This window comes from Ochlerotatus camptorhynchus, unplaced genomic scaffold, assembly GCF_037179485.1.
Source record: "Ochlerotatus camptorhynchus isolate MF236.1 unplaced genomic scaffold, CSIRO-AGI_Acam_v1.1 ptg000361l, whole genome shotgun sequence".
NCBI lineage: Eukaryota > Metazoa > Arthropoda > Insecta > Diptera > Culicidae > Ochlerotatus > Ochlerotatus camptorhynchus.
Window position 1 is genome coordinate 3666261 of NW_027040849.1, and position 22356 is coordinate 3688616.

The 22356-nt window shown below is 40.0% G+C and overlaps 1 protein-coding gene across 4 annotated transcripts; it reads left to right on the forward strand.

Annotated features, from left to right (window-relative positions):
* The first annotated feature begins 758 nt into the window (after nt 1-758).
* Nucleotides 759-21827, forward strand: olf186-M (Ki-ras-induced actin-interacting protein-IP3R-interacting domain olf186-M). 4 transcript variants are annotated; one of them, XM_065231717.1, is made up of 5 exons: nt 759-1080; nt 11949-12709; nt 12762-13393; nt 13451-13563; nt 20821-21827. In XM_065231717.1, exons 2-5 carry the CDS (start codon nt 11993-11995, stop codon nt 21051-21053), a joined length of 1695 nt encoding a protein of 564 aa, XP_065087789.1. In that variant the 5' UTR covers nt 759-1080; nt 11949-11992; the 3' UTR covers nt 21054-21827. The 4 variants fall into 4 exon arrangements, with proteins under 4 accessions (XP_065087789.1, XP_065087788.1, XP_065087790.1 ...); XM_065231716.1 differs by lacking the exon at nt 759-1080 and adding an exon at nt 1338-1689; XM_065231718.1 differs by lacking the exons at nt 759-1080; nt 20821-21827 and adding exons at nt 11488-11855; nt 13785-14315.
* Nucleotides 21828-22356: the final 529 nt, after the last annotated feature.

Genomic DNA, 22356 nt, shown 5'->3' on the forward strand with positions numbered 1-22356 from the left:
ATAATAATATTTTTATTTATCTCACCATAATGCTAACCAATAATGTAATAATTGGGAACAGTTCATTTCTAGGAATGGGTTTATAGTTTAAATTACATTTAATAAATTTTGTTCAAAACTTCAGATTCATTTTTCTCAGTTCAAGCCCATTGCGACATTGGCCCCCTTAAAGTCTCCTTAATAAAGATATATAAAAAAAAAATTCAGCTATATCTAGAGTTATTTTGATAGACATAACATTAACATTAAATGAAATTGTTTTCTGCAAAAATCTATTGGTGTGGGTATTTAGGCTGTGTTCCATTTGGTGATTTTTTACTTAAATTTGACAGATGGAAAATTTTCAAATAAACCTGCTATTCCAGCAGACTTATTTCTGACAGACAAGGAATCAATTTTGACAGACGCTTTCTCGAAAACTGGCCGATCAACAACAGAGGGATTTTCGAACATCTTAATTTATTTTCGAAGTGTCAAATATAAGTGAAAATTTACCGAATGGAACAAAGCCTTAATTTAGGGGGGTATTTAATTTAATATCTAATATAGTATTTTTGCCGCTGGATTTTGTATCAGTGAACATGAAAACTTTTTTCGGTGCAGCATCGACAAGCTGGCAGCTGGCAACCTTTGACAGAAGAACGGCCACATGGGCATGCAATTGACGCATCGATCGCGAGTTTGCCGAGTTTCCTTGGTTGTTTTTGTCTTCATTTTTTGTGCGAGAAAGAAAAATGCATCCCGAGGTGCATCCATTCCATTCGTTCCGCAGTGCAGTGAAGTGACACAATCAAAACAGACACGGGAGATTTTAATCGCTTTTTCATGTTTTCTTGTGTATTCATCAATTTTGTGCTAAATTTTGCCTATTTTCGGTTCAGATTGTGCAGCTAAATGTGGCAGAAGCAATCGGAATAAAAATTCGCTGTTAAGTGCTTGCTGGCAGGCGTGTGGATTTTCGTTTGTGCAAAATCAGTATTGTTTTCGCTTGGCGACGAGGGATCGAGTAGAAGAATAAAAATATTCAAGAAAAGTTAGCTGCTTCTGCCAAAATCCTCTACGATCATCGAAGAAAACAAGGTAATTGATTACCGTTCGATTAAGTCCAATTTAATCACCTTTCGGGTCAATCAAGTATGGGGCCGATCTTGTTTTGCTCCGCTATAGCTTCCCTCAACCTTGAACGTATTGAGAGAGGGCATTACGTAGCTATCTATAGCACGGCCTGTGTACTATAGGTGTCCACTTCACAGCTTCCAATGCTCAACAAGATTTTGGAGGCCATTGGCGCAGTAAAAAAAAAACTCATACAATTAATATCTGTCGGCAGAACAGGGCAGAACGTGCGAGGAGAGACAATGACTATCGCATTTCAGTTTATCTCATTTCATATAGCGCTTCTCCGTCTCGGATCAAGGCTTGGTTGTAATACGAATCCCTGTAGTGTTTTTCCTTATGAACTTGTTCACTCCATCTGGACGAGACCTACTCCAAATAGATGTCTTTCCCATATAGATTGAGATTATATTTCATATTATTTTTTTCCCAACGTATTTTTTGACTCTTCGCGAAAAGCAATGCAATCGGATGAACAGGATCGGGAGAACCGTGATACAGCCGAAGCCGAATGCGAAACTACGCAACAACCACCCAGCGGGACTGCTGGAAACGGCTCCGGTTCGGCTAATGGTTCGTTCTAGCTTTCCATCTGTTATTTTTTTCTCACGAGTCAATCTTTATTTCGATGTGGTGTACAGCCTCCGAAAAAAAAAACAAACTTGTTGTGAATTACCAAGAGCACTTTCCCTCGTGATCGGTGTGTTATGACAACAAGTTGATTTGTTTTATTTGATTACCCTTCTTCCCTTTGCCATCTCTGTGTTCTACTGAATCTGCCTTCCACATCTCTGCAGAGGAACTTTTCTTCATATCATCTCTGTTTTGCACACTTGCCTTACATGTGATCAGCATATGGCGATCGAATAGATGTTTGCTGTTTATATATTTCTTTTTTTCTTCATTGCATTTAAGTCACAGACGTAACTCTCTCTCCCCAATCGTCGTACACGCATTCAATGTTCAATTTAAATATTGTTAGTTTCACGAATTCCCCCACCACAGCGCTGGCATCGGATCACTTTGACGTTTCGGTACAATCTATCGAACGTGTATGCAACATTGTTTGAGACTTGGCAAGCAAGCTTTTTCCGCAAATAGCTCGCTAGATGTCGTTAGTGAGTTCCGTGTTGATGTTTTAAAAGAAAATTTATTTAAAGAGTTACGTCTGTTTGTCTGTGCTTAAGGCATCCTCTGATGTTTCAACAAATATTGTTTTATTGATGTTTATTGATAGTTCACTATTTTCCAAATCCTATCACTGTCGTCTGTTTTTCTTTTATTCATTCCTAGCTTGCTTTCTTTGATGATCCACTCTATAAGTTGCATGGTTTATCGATCACTAATTGAAGCTGAGACAATACATGATATATTATTTATATGTATGTATTTTTATTACGTTTTTGGATAGGTACGTAAGGACCAAAGCACTATGTATCCGAATATCATACCAATACGGAAAATGTTTCTCCCACGTTTATCATCATAATTCGATATGAGAACGCAATCAGTAGGTTGTTAGATTCCGTGGGAATCCGTACCGTAAGATGTTCTTACTCTACCGTAAAGTCTCGAAATCCGAAAACTTAGTCAAAAAAAATTGAACCCTTATAAAAATCAGGAAAACCTGGAAAACCGAGACTCTTCAGTGATTTTTTTTTTTCTGGGAAACCTGAGATTCTCAGGGAATTTTGAAATTCTTGTATCAAGCATCAGGCAATTCTTCAAAATTAGAATGGAATAAATCGAAGTACGCCAAGAAACAGCCATCCCGGCCCTGGGTTTAGATGTGGGTGGGGGGTCTTCCAACTTGCTATACCAGGCAAGTATAAATTCAACATTAATCATTCGCTGCCTGAAGTCGGTTTGATTTTCAGAGCACAGGAATCTCCTAACGAAGGAATCGCACGTCATGGGAACATGGAATCAACTCCACATCAGTCGGTTCCATCTTCTTCATCTTGGACCCTGGGACGCACCGTGGACAGTATTTTGGAAGCCCTCAGTCCTTCCGACGCAGTCGTGCTCCCCGCTGACATCGCTCATCGGAGTCGGCCCGGCCCTGCGATTGGAAATCGGAGAGGGGGTCTTCCGAATCTCCCAATCAGGCGAGAATAATTCAAGATCTATCTTGGAACATCCCCTGCCTGATGTCGCTGCCAATTCTAGATCGCAATGCAGCCCCCGCCAGGCTACTTATCCTCACAGTCAGGCGATCTGCATGTATTACCAGAACGCTGGTGGGATGAATTCCAACATCGATGATTATCGCTTAGCGCTTTCGGATCGTTGTTTCGACGTCATCGCTCTCACTGAGACTTGGCTCGATACTCGCACATTGTCAAGTCAAGTGTTTGGTTTCGAATACGAGTTTTTTCGATGCGATCGGAATCCGCACAACAATCTACTGGTGAAGGTGTTCTCATAACGGTCAAGTTTAGATTGCCATTAAGCTCGCTGACCGCACTTTGTTTTTGTGTGTAGTTTACTTTCCTCCGGATCGAACTCGCGACTCTACGCTAATTGAATCCCACAGTCAGGCTATTCGAACTTTAATGGAGATGACTACAGCTGCTGACGAGATGATAATCATTGGCGACTTCAATCTACCGGCAATTTCTTGGCGATCATCTTACAGTTGATTCCTATATCCGGACCACGACCGTTCTACATTTCACTCTGGAGCTGTAAGCCTTTTGGATCATTACAGTATCGCCACTCGGAAGCAAATCAACCACGTGGTTAATGAGAACAATCGTAGCTTCGTCACCGCTCATGATACTGCTCCGCATTTGTCTATGGCTGTGTCTCCGTTGATAAAGACTGTTCCTCACCATCCTCCTTTAGTTATTGCACTTGAAGTGAAGGCATCCAAATTCCTGAGGTCATTCCACCCCCCTGCCGATATCAGTGCAGCTGCCCAAACGCTCTCGCATATGTTGGCTTACGTCATTGAGCGACACGTTCCGAAAAAAGTTCCTAAACAAGGTAATCATCATCCTTGCCAAACAAGTGAACTCCATATGTTAAAGTCTTCCAAAAGAGCCGCGCTAAGAAAATACACCAAGTACCACACCCTACAACTCAAGAACCATTATGCGAGGATCAATCATGCGTATCAACGAACCAGTCGCCATCAACGAGATGTTCAACGGAAGCTTCGATCTCACCCGAAAACTTTTTGGAATTATGTGAATGAGCAACGAAACGAATCTGGCCTTCCATCGACTATGGTACTGAACGGCGAAGAAGCTTCATCCCCTCAGGACATTTGCCGCCTGTTCTCAACCAAGTTTGCGAGTGTATTCTCGGATGAGAACCTACCTGCCGAGCACGTTTCTCCAGCAGCCAGTTGGTCGTTATGGAACCATTAGTCTCTCACTTCAAGCAGCACTTGAGCGAAGACCAGCATGGTTTCATAGATAGGCGGTCGACTACTTCCAACCTTCTGTGTCCCACCTCGTACATTACGGAGAGTATGACAGACCAAATGCAAACAGATGTCATCTACACTGACCTATCAGCCGCCTTCGACAAGTTGAACCATCCTATAGCGATCGCCAAACTGGATAGGCTCGTTATAAACGGCAGTCTCCTCGATGGTTCGCATCCTATCTATCTGATCGTCAGTTGGAAGCTGCAATCGACGACTGCCGATCTCCTTCGTTCCCTGCCACATTCGGGTATTCCGCAAGGTAGCCACCTCAGCCCGTTGATATTTCTTGTGTATTTCAACGACGTCAATTTCGTCCTCGACGGTCCACGACTGTCACGACCTTCTCCACGACCTTGTAAATCCAACAAAATGTTCAGTAATCACGTTCTCACGGAAGAAACATCCAATTACATTCAGTTATATCCCAGAAGGCGTTGACGTACATCGTGTGAATCACATTAAGGATCTGGGAGTCATCTTAGATTGTCAACTCTCATACAGCCAGCATAGCTCGTACGTGATCGACAAGGCATCCAGAACGCTCGGCTTCATTTTCAGGATAGCTAAAAGTTTCACGGACATCTGGTCGGTGTTAGAATACTGCTGTCCTGTATGGAATACCAATTACCAAAACAGTGTGCAAAGAGTAGAGTCTATTCAACGACGATTTATCTGGTTTGCCCTTTCGACGATTGCCTTGGAGGGATCCTCATCGCCTTCCAAGCTACGAAAGTCGGTGCCAGTTAATTCACCTGGATCCTTTGTGGAGTCGAAGAAATACGACAAGGGCCCTGTTTGTGGCAGACATTCTACAGGGCAGAATTGATTGTCCTTCTATTCTACAACAAATTGACGTTAACGTTCAACCACGAGCACTCCGTAACAATGCTATCAATGGGCTACAAAGGGTTTTCAATAATGTTGCATCCTTATTTGATTTTCACTTGGCACACGAGACACTGCGTCAGAGATTCCGTGATATATTTTTAAGAATTATTTATTTATTTATTATTATTAGAGTCCATCTGACTTGATAGTCTCAATGAAACACTTAAATCTAAATATAGTCACTCATTAAAAATTAAAAATTGGCCGACAGCAAACGATGACGAAATCTGGAGACATTGATGTCAAAGTCAAATAGGTCAAATAGGCTTCGTTGAATTGATAAATCATGGCGACAAAGGAACTGTTTGCAGCATAGGTGGTTGCATGTACTACTTCATGTAGCAAGGTTCTCGGACGGAGTGTTCGGGCAGGAGCATACAGATTAATGTTGGTCAGTAACTCAGGAACATCATATTCTACGAGCAAAACTTTAGCAACGAAGACGACCTGCGATATGTTTCGTCGCTTAGCAAGAGTATCCAAACCCAGTAAACGACAGCGGTCAGCATACGGTGGTAAATTCAGCGGGACACTCCATGGAAGATAGCGCAGTGCGTATCTGACGAATTTGCGTTGAACAGCTTCGAATCGTCCACTCCATACTGCTTGGTAGGGATTCCAGACAACACCCGCGAATTCAAGAAGGAGCGTGCCAATGAACAGTAAAGGGCTTTAAAACACAGAGGATCACGAAATTCCTTAGATATCTTGAACATGAATCCAAGCTGACGATTAGCTTTGTCGATCGTGGTTGAGAAGTGGCGAGTGTATGTGAGCTTTTCATCCAACATGACACCGAGGTCTTTAACGTGATCGACACGTTGAACTGCAGTCCCAGCAACGTTATAATCAAACAAAACGGCAGTCCTAGTTCGACGGAAACTAATTACGCAGCACTTTGAGACGCACAGGATCATAAAATTACGTTCACACCAATCATTAAAAATTTCAAGAAGGTTTTGTAGTTCTAAACAGTCGGCATAGCCTCGAACGACTAGATAAATCTTCAAGTCATCGACAAAAAACAATTTACCTCCACGTAGTAGAATAAACGTTAGATCGTTCACAAATAAAGAGAAGAGCAGTGGTCCCAAAGTGCTACCCTGTGGAACTTCTGATCTGTTCGAGAAACAGTACGATGAGTAGTTTCCACTGCATACAGTAACTTCACGTTGCACGAGGTACGATCTAAGCCAGCTGCAGAAGGAAAGCTTTGATAGCTTTGATAGCAGAACGTCGTGCACAACTCTATCAAACGCAGCTTTAAGATCAGTGTAGATGGCATCCACTTGAAGTTTCTTGCATACATTTTCCATACAGAATGACGTAAAGCTGACGAGATTAGTTTCCACGGAGCGGCCAGGAAAGAAACCATGTTGACATGTACTTATGTAATGCTTGCAGGAAGCAAACAATCTCTCATTTATCAGCGACTCAAACAACTTAGATTCAACCCCTAGCGAGGTAATCCCACGGTAGTTTTCCACATTGCGTTTGTCACCTTTCTTGAAAACAGGGAACATAGTACACGGTTAGAAAAAAGTACCCAAAATTAAGTTCTTTTCACTCATCTCGGCACTATAGTGCAGGAACCCAAAAGTAGGTAAAGCGGGTCAAAGTAATTTTCATTTACTTGTGTGCAGTTCAAAAGGAATTTTCCACTGGCTTTTTAACCAAAAGTATGTTATTTGTACCCAACAGTAGGTAAATATGATTATACTCAACGTTGGGTTCCCACACTTTACTACCCCTGTTGAGTGGTTTTGCTCCTCCGTTTTTGACAACATTAGAAGGAGAAAACAGTGCTAACATTTGAAAACGGTACAAAAGCCATTTGTAAACAAATGGTTTGTGGGCCCTTTACTCACTACTTGAAGTACACCCACGCGACACAACAGCAACATCGGGTAGGGGAAATTTTCCCCTTCCTGACGATGCTGTTGGTTTGCGTGGGCGTTCTTCGGGTAGCGAGTAAAGGGCCCACAAACCATTTGTTTACAAATGGCTTTTGTGCCGTTTTCAAATGTTAGCACTGAAAAGGAGACAAACTAGTCAAAAGTAGGTAAAAGTGAACTGGCCGTTGGGTACTTTTTTCTTACCGTGTAGAGCGTTTCCATAGTGCGGGAAATTTCTGTTGACGAAGTGACAGGTTGAAGAGCAAGGACAACGGAGCAGCTAAGATATCGGAGCATTTTTTTAGGGCAGCAGATGTAATAACACTCGGACCTGGTGAAAATGATGATTAGGTTTTACTCATCACAGAGAGAACCATTTGTACATCTACGGCAAAAACATCCATGTTTACGACGTCGATTGGCACATCACGGACGGCTCGCTAAATTTCTGCTTGCGATGGGGAGTCATTCGAGAAGACGTTTAAGAAGTGCCTAGCAAATAGGCTGCATTTGTCCTCAGTTGGCAATAGTACGTCATTTCCAGAAACATTTTTGACGGCAGCCCAGTTTACCCAGAATCCCTTGGGGTGGCATTGCAGATTATTTTGATTACGAATTACATAGGGGAATTTACGTATTCTCGGCAACCTAAGCAGCGACCTTCTTTCGATAGCCTTTTTCTCTAAGGAACGCACACATATGCAGTATTGGTTTGTTTACAATCTTTTGCTGCCAGCTGCTCTAACAATTTCAGTCGAAAGAATTGTCAAAAACTGTTTTGAAACGCTTTTACAAAGCTCTAGTGAGAGCGAGTATTGTCGGCAATCAGTTTTTCTTCGGCAACCGTTCCATTTGAACTGCATGTAAATCTGCTGTTCTATTATCGGCAACTCGAAATCAGCTACAATTTGTAGTGCGTGTGTTGCATTTCAAGAAAACCTTGCTAGATTGCTTTTTCTCAGTGGTAAAAATATAGTCAAATTGAAGCTGAAAGCATAAAGAATCGTTTGCATGCATTCAGCGAAGTGTTTTCGTAAGAAAATCCAGTGAAAATAGTGTTTCAATTTGTGTTGCCGAAAACAGTCTGTCATGCCGAAGCCGTCATTTCCCCTAGGGGAAAAGTTTAACGTCAGGGGGTAAAAACGTCCTTGAGAGCTCAATTTTGGCATGTGGATACATTGTGTTTCAGAGCAACTATTGGCCAAATTTGAGTGCTCTAGGACTTTGTTTACCCTCCTGACGATAATAGGTTAAGGTATTGCCGAAGCCAACTTTTCCCCTACCTCTTGTAAAAAAGCTTGTTGTAGTGGCGATAATCATTGCTGGCAATTGACAAATTTCGCTTGGTAAGGGTACATCGTCGATTAGTGAGAGCACGGAGAGCTCTAGATCGCACTCGTTTCAGGTTGTGGAGAGTAGCGTTAGACCAAGGCGGTTTTCTTGGAGGTAGGCACTTCGGCACTGAAGCACAAACACAGTCGCGCAAATGGCTATTATAGCGAGCGGCTGCTGTATCGATATCAAGGTCATTCAACACGTTCAAGTTGATCCGGGACAAGGAACGCCTCAGCAAACGGAAATCGGTCTTCCGGAAATTGAGCCGAGTGGCAGTCATGGTTTCATCAAAACGAATTTAAGATCCGTTCGCGATAGATATATCCAAAGCAGGGTGGGAAGAAGTGCACTTTCGCTAACAAAAACCAAGTCAAGAAAACGAGACCGGAAATTTATCTGGCTCAGTCCACGAAAAGCCGTGCCATCAACAAGCAAGCGGCTGGCAGGAATAGTTGAAGATGCAATCGGATCTGGAAACGCATAACCCTGGCCTGAGGGTGACCAGCTAAGCCCAGGCTGATTAAAATCATCAAGCAGACTTAAGTTGGACTTCACGGCCTTGTTATTATTGCTTGTTGTTACTTCTCGACTATATTGTATTTCCTAGTATTGCTTAATCCACAGACAAACAGACATAACAATCGCAAGTAGTTCATCGAACAAGCATTTAACGAACAATATAAAAGTATCGTAGTTGGTAGTACCACCACCTGTGGCGCGCATAGTCAATTCCCTTGCGTTTGACGTTTGCACACTACCGCCATCTGTTCAGCGTACTACCCACCACAGTGTACTCAACAGATGGCGGTAATGTTTTAGCGACGATGTTTTACAGTGAGAAATATTCAATGTGTTATGTCTGTTTGTCTGTGCTTAATCCATCATTAGGACTAAACCCAGTCTGTTGATATAGAACCAAATAAACAATAAACCTTCTCAAGATTTTCAAAACATTTTATATTGTTATGGATTTATTAACAGTAACAGCACAGGCACATCAATTGTGATACTTGAATTGTTAATTTCTACAAAATTTAAACTTGGCCAATTTTTTGAAACCCTGGACGAAAACAAGTATTGCTAAACTTGTACAGCTTATGAACTAAAATGAATGAATTTTATGTGAATTTCCAAAGAACTCTAGGGATTACTTCAAAGGAATTCAGAGGATAATTCCAAGGGAAGAATTTTTAGGAAAGCATGAAGTGAAATTCCTTTCAAATTAGTTCTGTTGAACTCCAAATTTCAGGTGAACCATCAGGAGAGTTCCAGTGTAGTTCTGAGTAGAATCCCAAGGGAATTCTTAGTAGGGTTCAAAGGAAATCTCCAAAAAGAACTCCAAGAAATTTGTAAAGAGAACTCCATTTTACTTGTGTGTAGAATGCCAAGAAAATAAGGATAATTCAAAGTTAATTCTGTAACGCATTCTATGAACATTTTGAGTTTAATTCTAAAGGAATTCTAATGAAATTTCAAATGAAGTTTTGAATAAATTTCAAACGAATACTAAGGAGAGTATCAAGGAGCAATGATATGGAAAAAGGTGGGACTCACGATTCAGCATGGAGAGCGTATGGGAGCCGTTCTACGGGTTTGTTGGGGCATGTGGTTCATTTTAGACATTATAGTTTGACGTGATAACCATGTTTCACTCACCTTCTGAAATGTGGCCTTTAGATTTGAGATCTTGCCTTCATAAGACCCCCTTCTGTCTCGCAAAATAAAAAAAAATCAAATCGAATACTTAGGAGAGTTTCAAGGCTATTCCTGTTATCATTTTTAGAGAATTCAAAGAAGAGTTCCAAGGGTACTTGTAGCCCCAATTATAGATAACTTAAAATTAAAAATGAAGGCCACAAATAAAAAAAACTTAACTGATACACAATAATTCACGGTTCACATAGCCAGACCACGAAACAAACCGACATAAATGCACATAACAAAAACAATAAAATTTCTAAACAAAGCACACTACTGACATCTGGCTCCGTGTTCGCGGGAACTATTTAGTTAAGCCATGAACCTGCATGCAAAGTTATGAATTGGTTCGTGTCTGATCTATTCTGAACAAATTATTTTTATCTAGATAGAAAAATCCTATGGTTTTGACAGTACATTTAGAACGACCGTTTACGATTTTAAGACATAAGTCATGTCGGTTTGTCGGTGGCCAGACAGCATGTCGTGGCAGTATGAAATCAAATATCAAATAGACTCTATTGCACAATCGCTGCAGCCCACCTATAGCACCTTTTATTTCGTAGTTTGTGCGACGAAGTGGCAATCTCAACATAACGTTGTTACGCAGCGCTTGGAGTTGGTCGTTGATGTTAACTTGCTCCAAGTTTGCGGTGCAATCAATTCTGCCCTGTCATATGTCCGCGATGAGCAGGGCCCTTGAAGTATATCATCTAGTTTGGAAAAGCTCCAGATCGATGGCAGCTACTTTCATAGCTACTCTAATACAAAATTACCATACCATAACGATAAGTATGATGTTTTCTGGCGATAAGTATGATCGTTATGCTGCAATTCACTTTGGTGCTATGTCCGGAAATTCAAATCATTTCACAATGACACGACCTTTTTGCAATCTAAAAAAACTGGGTTTGAATGTAACAAAGTAAATTGTAGCTTAAGATGTTCCATAGTACGCTTTCAATATTTAATTATCGTGCTTCGAAATGAATTACATGGTTGCTGAATAGTTCGCGTTCAAACCGGAAAGTCTGCACTGCATCTTTTCCGTCAAAAATAAGTCCTGAACAAATATTTTGTTTATCATTGTTTTCACACTCCCCTCTTATCAGTTAATCACATGTCTATATAGCAGCACTACCTACTAGGAATGAAAAAAAAAATATTTATTTGTATAGTCACTCTGTGAATGAATGCAATGAACCTATCTCCTCTTGGTTCCTTCCACTCCGTCTACTGATGCATCAGTTTCAATCTAGATTTTGATCTGTTCAGTTCCCTTGATCGACACGAATTACAGTTTGAAGCACCGCTGATTTGTTTATTTTTTGTATTCGTTCGCTTCTAAGTGTTCTACTCCTACCGAAGAACCATGCTCATCGAGCATATAGTGGTCGAAAGGATCGAGGTGGAAAACCTCATCAAATACTTCAAATCTCTGGAAAAGAAACGCCAACGGCGTAAAATGGTCGTCCACCCGGATCTGAGTACGACTTTCTCTGGTTACCCTCTCAATCTAGTTTATACATCATTGTTCCTTGATTTCTGGGTCTAAATATGTACTTTGTTGTGATTTACAGTTCGATCCCGTGTCCGGTACTGGCTCAACGATATCGTCGATGAGATGCGTAAAAAGAGTCCGGCATCGGTCCAGAAATGGGTCGACTCGATACAGATCCCTGGCCCGGCCGGTGCCGGACCCAGTGCCGAACCAGGACCATCCTCTGCGGAGTTAGCAGGACAACATGGCAGTCACACTTATGTGGTTGAATCGACCGGACTGACCGAGTCCGGTGATTCGGGTTCCGAGTTGGACCGAGAAAGCAATGAAGATGTACTTAGAATCGATGCTCCCGTTTCTACCTCCGACGAGGAGTTTTTACCCTCCGCAAGTCCACAAGTCGAGCATCGAAGCGACGCTGGCTCTGCCATGTCCATAAAGAGCTTGCTCTCGAAAAAGTCGTTACTGGAAAAGTTCAGCCGCAGTAACACGAATTTACAGGAGAAGGAAGCTCACATGGCGGTGGAACAGGAGTCGGTGGATCTACCAACGGAGGACGAATCTCGCAAGGGCACTTCGCTGGCATCGATCGGAAAGATCAAGATCAACGAGTTCTATGACAGGCTGAGCATGAACAAGGCAAAGTACAACCTGATTAAAGCTAAGAAGATCGACATACGTAACATGCTCGGTGCGAGCAAGGATAATCTCGTACAGAAAGTTCATCAGGCAGCAGAATCCAAGTCGGAAGAATCGATCATTGTGAAGGAAGAGGAAGAAGGCGGAGTCGATTCCGTCGTGGTGGAGGGCAGAAGCGAATTGAAGCAACAGCAATCTGAGGTAAGTGTTCGGTCTTATTCGTAAATTAGTTCTATAGAATAGTCGTTTGCAGGCAAGTGGAAAGCTCAGCACCGCTGACATCTACGAGTTCTCTTTTGATGAATCATTTCCCAAGGACGAAGACCTACCGGATGCCAGTGAGGACGAAGAAAAGGAAAATCTGGAAATGCCGACTCAGGTATATGATACTTATTTGAACCCACCGACAGCCTTCCATCGAATGGGTATAGGTAAAATCGGGCGGAGCTCTAGTGAGAATCCAAGCGCCAACATCAAGCGCTACAATTTGCTGGATATCGGTCGAAGTTTTAGCGAAATGAACGATGACGACAACTTCGTTATTAGTGAGTGCAACAATAGTTGCCCAAATCCGTCATCATTGAACACCAGCTCCAGTATCAACAATAGCAGCAGTAACATTCTGGCCCGATCCGTGCCCGTTAGTCCCATCCCTAGGACGTCCAGCAAAATGAGCATTCAGCAGGAAATTTCCCTCTCCGAATCTCCTCGACGCCGGAGCGCAATGCTAATGAAGGAAAGCTCATTGCAATCCGATTCTAGTCGATGCTCTAGCGTAGAAAGTCTACTGAATGCTCGCAAACCGGACCCGGAACGGATACTACTGAATCTTGGTTTTGGCCCGGCACCGCATAGTACGGATGTTCTGTCGAAAATTCCGAAAAGGTAGCTGCCGCTTGCGTTCCCGCACGATTCAATGCCTAATGTGTTGCCTTCTTACAGATTCCTCAAACCATCCCAGGTGCGCGGGGTGGACACGGAAGCTTTCCTCCGTCAACAGCAACTGTCAATGCACATTCATGAGAATAGCGTCCTCGGATACCGTGGATTAGTCGGTGAGTAATCTTTTTTTCCAATCCGCGTGGATCAATCACCTCAATGGTGTAACTATAATTCGGACTAAGGGTTAAAGGTTCACAACATCACAAGCACCACATCCATATCCAAAGGTAAATCTAACCAGTGTTGTTTCTTTTCTCTTTTCATCCATTTTGAATCGCATTTATATACTTTCGGGTTCCGTTCATTTCACTTAACTGACCATCAACAATTCCAGCTGATTACGAAAAGTTGCACATTCTTCAGCGCTTTCAACAGCGACCGATGTAAAGCTAGAATGTAGGACCATCGAGGATGTTGCTAATAATACCAAAATCACAACTCCACTTAAAATCTACACACACAGACACTCTCACACCCACGTTCTCACTCTTCTAGTTATCATGGTAAAGGATCGCGTCGAAATGTTTACACTGGATGCATGCCAATATTTTATGAGGTGTACTACTTTCTGATGTTTCTGGTATATGTACTTCATTGCTTTGTTGGTAAAGTTTGCAGTTTTTATTTTGCATGCTATACTTATTTATTTAGGCGCAATTTTGCATGTTTGCTTTATTTCTGTTTTCTAGTTGATGTTTGCAGCTCGTTTGTTCTAACTATGTTTGCCTATAAGCTGCCCATGAAAGCATTACGGTCACATCTCTGCTTGATTGGGCTATTCTAACGGGACTGTCATGCGTTTATGGGTAGGAAGGTGTTTATATGTAGGGTTAGGTGGGGCAAGATGAGTCATCAACTTGATTTTTTTTTATAGGCTCAATGTAGCCCAAATGCTGGTTTGGTTAAGCAAACCATTATTGGGGTTGCATTGAACCTGTTGATTTTGACAAACAATTAAATTAATAAATGTACTAGCCGACCCATCTTGCCCCACCTTACCCACTGAAAGAATGGTTGCTCAAATAACCATTCTTGATCTTAAAATTACGTTGATGTTTTGATAGAATTAAGCATTGATATGCGAATATTATTTTTGATAAGGGAGCTATTTTCTGTTAGATCAAACAAAAAATACCCAATGTTTTAATGCTTTTTTTTTAAGAATAATCCAGAATAAATCAAAGAACGCGGTGTTCAAAAAAAAAAGTAACGTTTAAGGTGTAAGGATTTCGGAGGCATTTTATTACCACATTTCAAATTCATTGCACCTAAACTAATCGTTAGGGCTTAAATTTAGAGAAACTGGCCACACATCTAGGATTGGCTGGAATTGACCACTCAGAATCGATGTCGAAATGATCAATGCTTGGCTATTTTTGTACGGAGCTGAGTAACTTACAATCAGAATGTACACCACACCCCCATGTGTACTGTCCAGGGAAAAATAGACTATCCGGTGGTCCCGGAGGCACCGTAGATGTTGATCAGTGTGCAGTTTATCATTTTCATTCAAGTCGTGCGGCACCTCAAAATTCGTAGAATTTCAAGTATAGTTCATCAGAGGCCATGTCAACATGTCCGGGCAACAATGGCCATCAGTTAGTCTTGGAACAGGTTCCGGGAACCCCAGAAAGGTGGTCATTTTATAATTTTTATTGAATCAATTCGTGCGACAGCTCAAAATTCGCAGAATTTCATGAAAAAGTCACCAGAGGTTATGCCAATATGTCCGAAGTAACATTGGCCACCCGATGGTTTTAGAACAGGTTCCGAAAACCCTGCAAAGGTAGCCAATTTATATTTTCATACACACCTCAAAATTTTCAGAATTTAATGAAGAATTTATCAGAAGCCATGTCAACATGTCCAAAACAATATTAGCCATCCGGTGGTCTCGAAACAGATTCCGGGAACTTCGGAAATTTGGCCAACTTATAATTTTCATAGAAGCAATTCGTGCGACATCTCAAAATTTGGTCATGCCTGTATATGTTTTAACTTGCAATCATAATGTACCCCACTGCTCATGTGTACTTTTCAGGGGAATAAAGCTAGCCTATGACTCTAGAACAGGTTCCGAAGGCACCAAATGTGGACAATTTATCACATCTATAAAACCAAGTCGTGTGGTACCTCAAATTTTGCAGAATTTCATGAAGAGTTCATCATAGGCCATGTCAACATGTCTAGGACAATATGAGCCATCCGGTGGCTTAGGAACAGGTTCCGGGAACCCTGGAAAGCATTTATAATTTTCATAGGACCAAGTCGTGCGACACCTCAAAATTTGTCGATTTTCATGACGAATTCATCAGGCAACATTGGTCACCTGGTGGTACTGGTGCACAGGTTACAAACTCTAAACGAAAGTTGTATCAAACTATTAGCGTAACTGTTTCTTTAATTACTTTATTTAATCTGGCTCAACTGAATGAACTTTACAGAGTTGAGTTTTCTTTTTCACTATACAAATCCCTAAATACTATAAATCTTAAAACTATAGTAAAAAAGTTCAACACGAAAACCACCTTATCCTCCGCTATCAAATATCTTATTTCTTCCATTAGAACGGGGTTCACTTCCAGTGGTTTCACAAATATGGCAATCTCCTATCATAATGAAAACTCATTTTGATTTCAATTGTCGCGACATTAGTCTGATATCATATTGTGCTGTCATTATGCAGTCAAGACTTTTTAAATGAGAGCAACTTAACTTGCAGTTCTGCTGTTAACGTCTTGTTTACAATTTAATTTAAGTTCGTCTGTCGTTGTACTAACGATTATTGTTTATTTGTTTTGTTTAACACATTTTATGTCATTCGTGACTTGCCCGGGGTGAGATTTGAACTGAAGTCTTTCAACGTGAGAAGCATAGATGCTCACCAATTCCGTTTGATTCAACAGTGTAAAATTTTGCTCGGGTAGCGCTTCCACTGGCGAAATAGACGCAATTCGTGCTCTTTACTATCGCGAAATGTTTGCTTCCAAGATCGACAATAACATGATCGACCGAGCAAACTTCAGATGATGAACAAAGCACACCAAACAATAGCCGCTATCGATCGCTTGATCAGGGTGGCCAGCGACTCGGGAAACCTTGGAAATAACCGAAAATTTGAAAAGTAACCGGGAAAACCGGGGAATACTCGGGCATTCGATGAAAGAACCAGGAAAACTAAATATACCTTGCCGTACGAACAAATTGTCACGTCAGAATTTCAGAATAAACGAATAAAATAGAAGGAGTCTTTACCAAAAGAATGATTTACCCTTATTGTTGCATAATTTCCACCAGAATCTCGCCTTATTTTTTTAAAGGATTTAATCACTCAGCAATATTTCAAACTGAATTTTCGTCCTATTCCAATTTCCGATGTAAAGTGCATGAACTTTAAAAGAACATATTGAAGGTGCTGAACTATGAAAGAAAAATATTTGTAAAAACCGAAACTGAACTCAACCTTTTTGGGGATTTTTTTTTTGTTTTCAATTCGACATCAAAATAACCATGCAACTTTATTCACAATTCCCATGATATACATTCCAGAATTAACTTGACCGTATGTTCTGAATAATAATGGAATTTTTCGTAAACTAAGCAAAAAACTCTCCAAAGACCCTGAAACTTAATATTTACTTTGAATTTTATTTGATAGTTTCCTAAGAATATGATTCAACGACGCCGGTTGTGTAGTGTTAAGCGTGATTACCTCTCACCCCAGCAGGCCTGGGTTCAATCCCAGTCGGCGCCGCCGGGATGTTCTGAGGCATAACATCTCTGATCACGCCTTCCTTCGGATGGGAAGTAAAGCCGTTGGTCCCCGGTTCATGAGTTGATGGGTCGATAGGTAGGGTCCAGGTGTGGGAGCTGCCTTCCTGGCATGTCGGTAGCATTGGTGCTCAGCACGGAAAACAAGATCGACGAAAAAAACAAACCAAAGGAAAAAAATAAGAATTTGATTGAAATTTTCTTTTTATTTTAGTTAGAACTCTTAGCAGAAATCCTTTAAGCATTTTTAGGAGTTCCCTTCGAATTAACAGCTAATTTTTGGAATCAATTCTATTGGAATTCTCTTAGGAATCTTCTGTACTATTCCTTTGAAATTATACCCATAACGCTCTTTAAATTATGTTTATTGCTAAAGTCTCATAATAATTCTCGTGGAAGTCTCCTTCAAATTCATCTGTAATTTTCCGCTCAATTTCCTTACAATTCTCTTCACAATCACGTAGAAATTTTCCTTGCAGGTTTCTTCACAACTCCTTTTTAAATCTTCTTGAATTACCTGAGAAATTTAGAACATCCCTTCTTCTCCATAAAAATCCAGCCAAATTCCTTCAACAATTTCTTAAGACTTCATGTTTGAATAATGTTTGAATTTTGCTCAGATCTTCTCATTCCAAAATTACATAGGAATCCTCCGTGCTAGATTTTCAGAAGTCCTTAAAGAATTATCTAAAAATTTTGAAGAAAAATTCAAAGAAATTCTAGGGATGGCACCAAAATATTTCAGAGAAGAATATCAAACTACACACTATGAAAGTGTAATGTAAATTTACGTGCTCTGAGGGCCGATTTGTTCATCTCCGCTTAAACATTAAACCAGGTTTAACCATCAGTAAAAAATTGGTTTAAGACTTAAGCGGAGGTGAACAAATCGATCCAGAGTCTGACACATACGAGCATCACTTTTAATATTAAATGATTAATACGTAAAACTTTTAGCTGAAAAAAGGTTTGGATGAATTCCAGGTGCATTTTAAAGAGAGTTCTGAAAAGAATTCTATGACGATTGGATGAGGATTCTTGGTCCAAATTCTAATAAATATTTAAAATAAGTTCTTATATTTTTTTAAGAGCCTCAAAAAGGTTTCCAAACTCAGCGGATAGTTGTAATGGAATTATGGTGCGATTTCGGAGATGGATCCCATGTTCCTAAAGAGAAGAAGAAATGCAGGGTCCAAGAGCATTCAGAGAAGAAATTTAAGATATTTCTGAGGTTAATTGCATGAGAGTTCTAAGGAGAATTCAAGTAAATTTAAAATGGATTTTGGAATGAACCTTCAGGATATTCCTGGAAGAAACATAAAAACTTCAAATTTTGTAGATTGTTCTGCAGAGAATTTCAATAATGCAATATTATTTTTGCTCAACAAGTTAAAAAAAGGGGAATAGCAAATTATCAAAGTTAACTTACCTAGATATATACAAATTTTTTAATATTTCGAAAGCAGAATCTACGAAAAATACTGCTGTTTTAGTAATGATCCATTTAGCCCCATTTAACCTAATGGTTTCATTGGTTTATACATTAGTTTAAATGTATATTTCACAACCAGTAAAATTTACAAACCTCCAGAAAATCCGGAAATTTTCAAATTGCTATTTTCTAGTCATCATGTATAACGTATTTGAATTTCTGAGTCACCATATAAATAGTGACATTGGTTACTTATTTATTATTTCAAAATCACTATTTGGTCACTATTTTCGTATTTATAGTCACTAAAGTCACTACTGTTATATCGCATAAGCACTACCAGCCCTGCTGGTATTAGATCACATAAGTAATACTTGACATAGTCGAGCAGTTTAAAAATCTTTCACAACTAGAACTTTGTAATGGAATCATAATTTGGGACAGTTTGGAAAATCATGCGATTTAGGCAAAAAACTCGAAGCAACTCTCAAATTTAAGACTATGTTGTTATCTTTCTTGGTAAGTTGTTGTTTAAATGAAGAAAAAAATTATCATTATCATAATTTTTGAAAGTTTAAATATGGCCGCAAGTTTTAAGCTTTTCACATTTCTCGACCGCTAAATTTGGCTTTTTTTGCCGTGAATTTCCACTGTTCCTAGACCTTATTGATCTTCTCTTTTCTCCTCTACTGATTTCAAACAATGACTACCAAGGAAAAAGCGCCATATCTCGGAAAGTAATTAAAACAGCTCCATATAGAAATTTGGAAAAAAATATAAATAATACGCTTTTGATGCATATTCAGGTCAAAAAAAGTTGACGACATCCTTATGAAATCATTCATGGACTGTGTCGTTCAAATTTTCCCGGAAATTAATGCTAAATAAGTTTCATTTTTTCCATACATCTTTTACCCGCTTTCCTACCAGTCGCCATAGATCCTAAAAATCAAATTTGAGAGAGAAAATTATCTCTCTCGAGCAGGGTTGCCAGTACTTTTTTCGAAAAGTCTGGAAGTCTCCCAATAATTTGTCTGGAAAACATCTGGCATACGTTATTAACACAGGAGACTTCCAGACTTTTCTGAAAATGTTGTCTGGCATCGCTGCTCTCGAGCTCAACATGCCATATATTTTGATGACCCTCGATTTGTGATTTCGCTCTCGCAGACTTCAGAATAGAGTACGTGGCGCAGAAAATGTTGTCTGGTACCCCTACACTGAAAAAAGTTTTCATATAGTTTCCATTGGGAACGCACTTGATATTTTTCCAATAACAAAATTAATGATTTTTATCTGAAATACACATAACATTCATATGATCACATGAATTCTATGTGATAAATCACATAAACTTCATTGGACACATAAGGTTCATGTGATATCGTGGTGCGATTCTCAATTATGAGATCACATCAAAGTTATGTGAAATTCTAATGGATATTTTCCATCGGAAAGGTGATTTATTTTTTGAGTGTATATATGTATTTCGATTAACATCCGAAGTCCCTATTTTTTACATATTCTGCACAAAAGATGCTTTTTAAGCCCTATTACTTTTCATTTGATATTTTGAACTTTAAAATCGGACCAATAGTTCAAAAGTTTTAAATTTTTGAAAAAAGGCATTTTTGCAAAAAAAAAAATTAACCGCTTAAACATGGAAATTGTCTCTTTAATGACAAAAAAAAACGGGTCTAATATTTTGGAATAAGGTACAAAACTATCAATTTTTATAGAGGTACCATGTATGTTTTGGACAGTACGGGGCACCTCTGTGAACGTATAACGGAAAACAGATTATGCGTAGTTTCCGATAGATACCACCGCAAACAACAGCAGTGGCATCTGATAGCCAAAAAGCGCAGAAACCATTTCCATCGGCTTATTGAACCTTTGTCTTCGCATTTGATATTCACCTAGGGGAAATGGCAATACTTCTTTACCTTTTATCACCCAAGCCGTCATTTGTCCTACTTCATCGTCACTTGTATTTTTTGTCATGCACGTTTTCAGCTCAATGTTTTACCATTGTCCATTGCCATTAGTTTTTTTATTTTATTTGAATGTTCGCATCCTTGTCGTTTGTCTGGCATCATCGGCGTTAACTACACAGCCCGCAAACACTGCCCCAGTCGCTAATCTAGGACTCGTTACCCTTTCACAGGAAATCCGCACATCCCACCATCGATGATAGTAGCGAAAATAATGGAGCGTTTTCAGGAGAACGACCGAGGCCGATTAGTACGCAGTCGTACCCTGGGTCGGGGAGGACCCGTCGAAATGTCCACCTCAGCACCAACCGAAGGTGGACACATGGACAGCCGCAATTCTTCCGGCCCTCCATCACCAATTCCGATTCCGCGCCATCCATCTCTTGCCTCAGAAGGGCGGGTCTAGTTTTTTCTGTCCCATTTTTCCCCCTTCGAACCAAACGGACTGTGCACGTCGTTTTATAGTATACTATTTACAATCACAACTTGACTTAATCGAGCTTCGGAATAGTTCTATCGTACCTTTTTTTATTGTTTTTTGATAACTCCATTCCTCCGGAGAAGACTTAGTGTTGTTTTGTATTGAAGAAAATAATATTTTAATTACACATTCCTCTTCGTCTGATGCAAATCAAACAAACTCAGTATTCGACATCCGGTTGATGATTACAAGACTAAGACAACGCATGATTCATATTTTTGATAGTGATTTTCCCTAGCAACGCATTCACCTATATACTTATAAGATGGACTTTGAAACCTTATGACAGAAATCAAAATGATAAAAAAATAAAGTTGGAAAAGGAAAGCTTTAAAAAAAAGTTAGGAAACAATACTGCACACACACATATCTATTTGTATGACATGAGATGTGAAGCTGAATTTTATGGCTGCTACAACTGCACCTTTTAAGTCGATATTTTTTGATTCAATTTCTCTCTTTAAAAATTTGCCTATTCAAGCTATTAATAATTTTTAAAGTGTAGTCAGTGAAATTCTTTTGAGAACATTTGAAAATCGTGATGCGTGACAACATTATCTTAGCCGTCTTATATTAGCCGATGACAAGTAAATCTAGAACTCAAAGAATCTCTGTCAAACAATTATTTAGAAAATAACATATTTATATGAGTAGGAAATAAATATAGGCTTAAAAGCAATTATTGTTGAAAACTGGTAACTCCTATTTTCCTGGCGTTGTAGTGTTAGATATCACTTTCCTGAGCTCCGACCGATGTTTCCTCTACCACTCTAGTTCATTCCATATCCTTGGTTGGAAAGTAATATCAATCCTCCCCCATTCGATATTCTCTACAATTCGAGGGAAGTCTGTAGGCCTCTAGAATCGGCCATCTTGAAAGAATGGACTCACTTAGAAATGAAAGTTTCGAGCGTGTTGTCCATAATCCGGACGGCCGCTCCAGCCCATTCTGGAAGGTAGTCAAGATCCTGAAAACTCATCCCAAATCCGTTCCACTTCTCAGAGACGAAAATGATGACGATCGGCTCTTAATTACCCCACAGGAGAAAGCAAATGCCATCGGCGAGCATGTCGCTACATCGCATTTGCTTGACTCGACTATCCAAAGTCCGCTCGAAGATCAGGTTGCGCAATGCGTACATCCCCTTGTGTCGTGCCTCCGGCGGATATGATTACAGTACAGCAGATTTGCTCAACGCTGAAATGCACAAAGAACATGCAGGCTCCC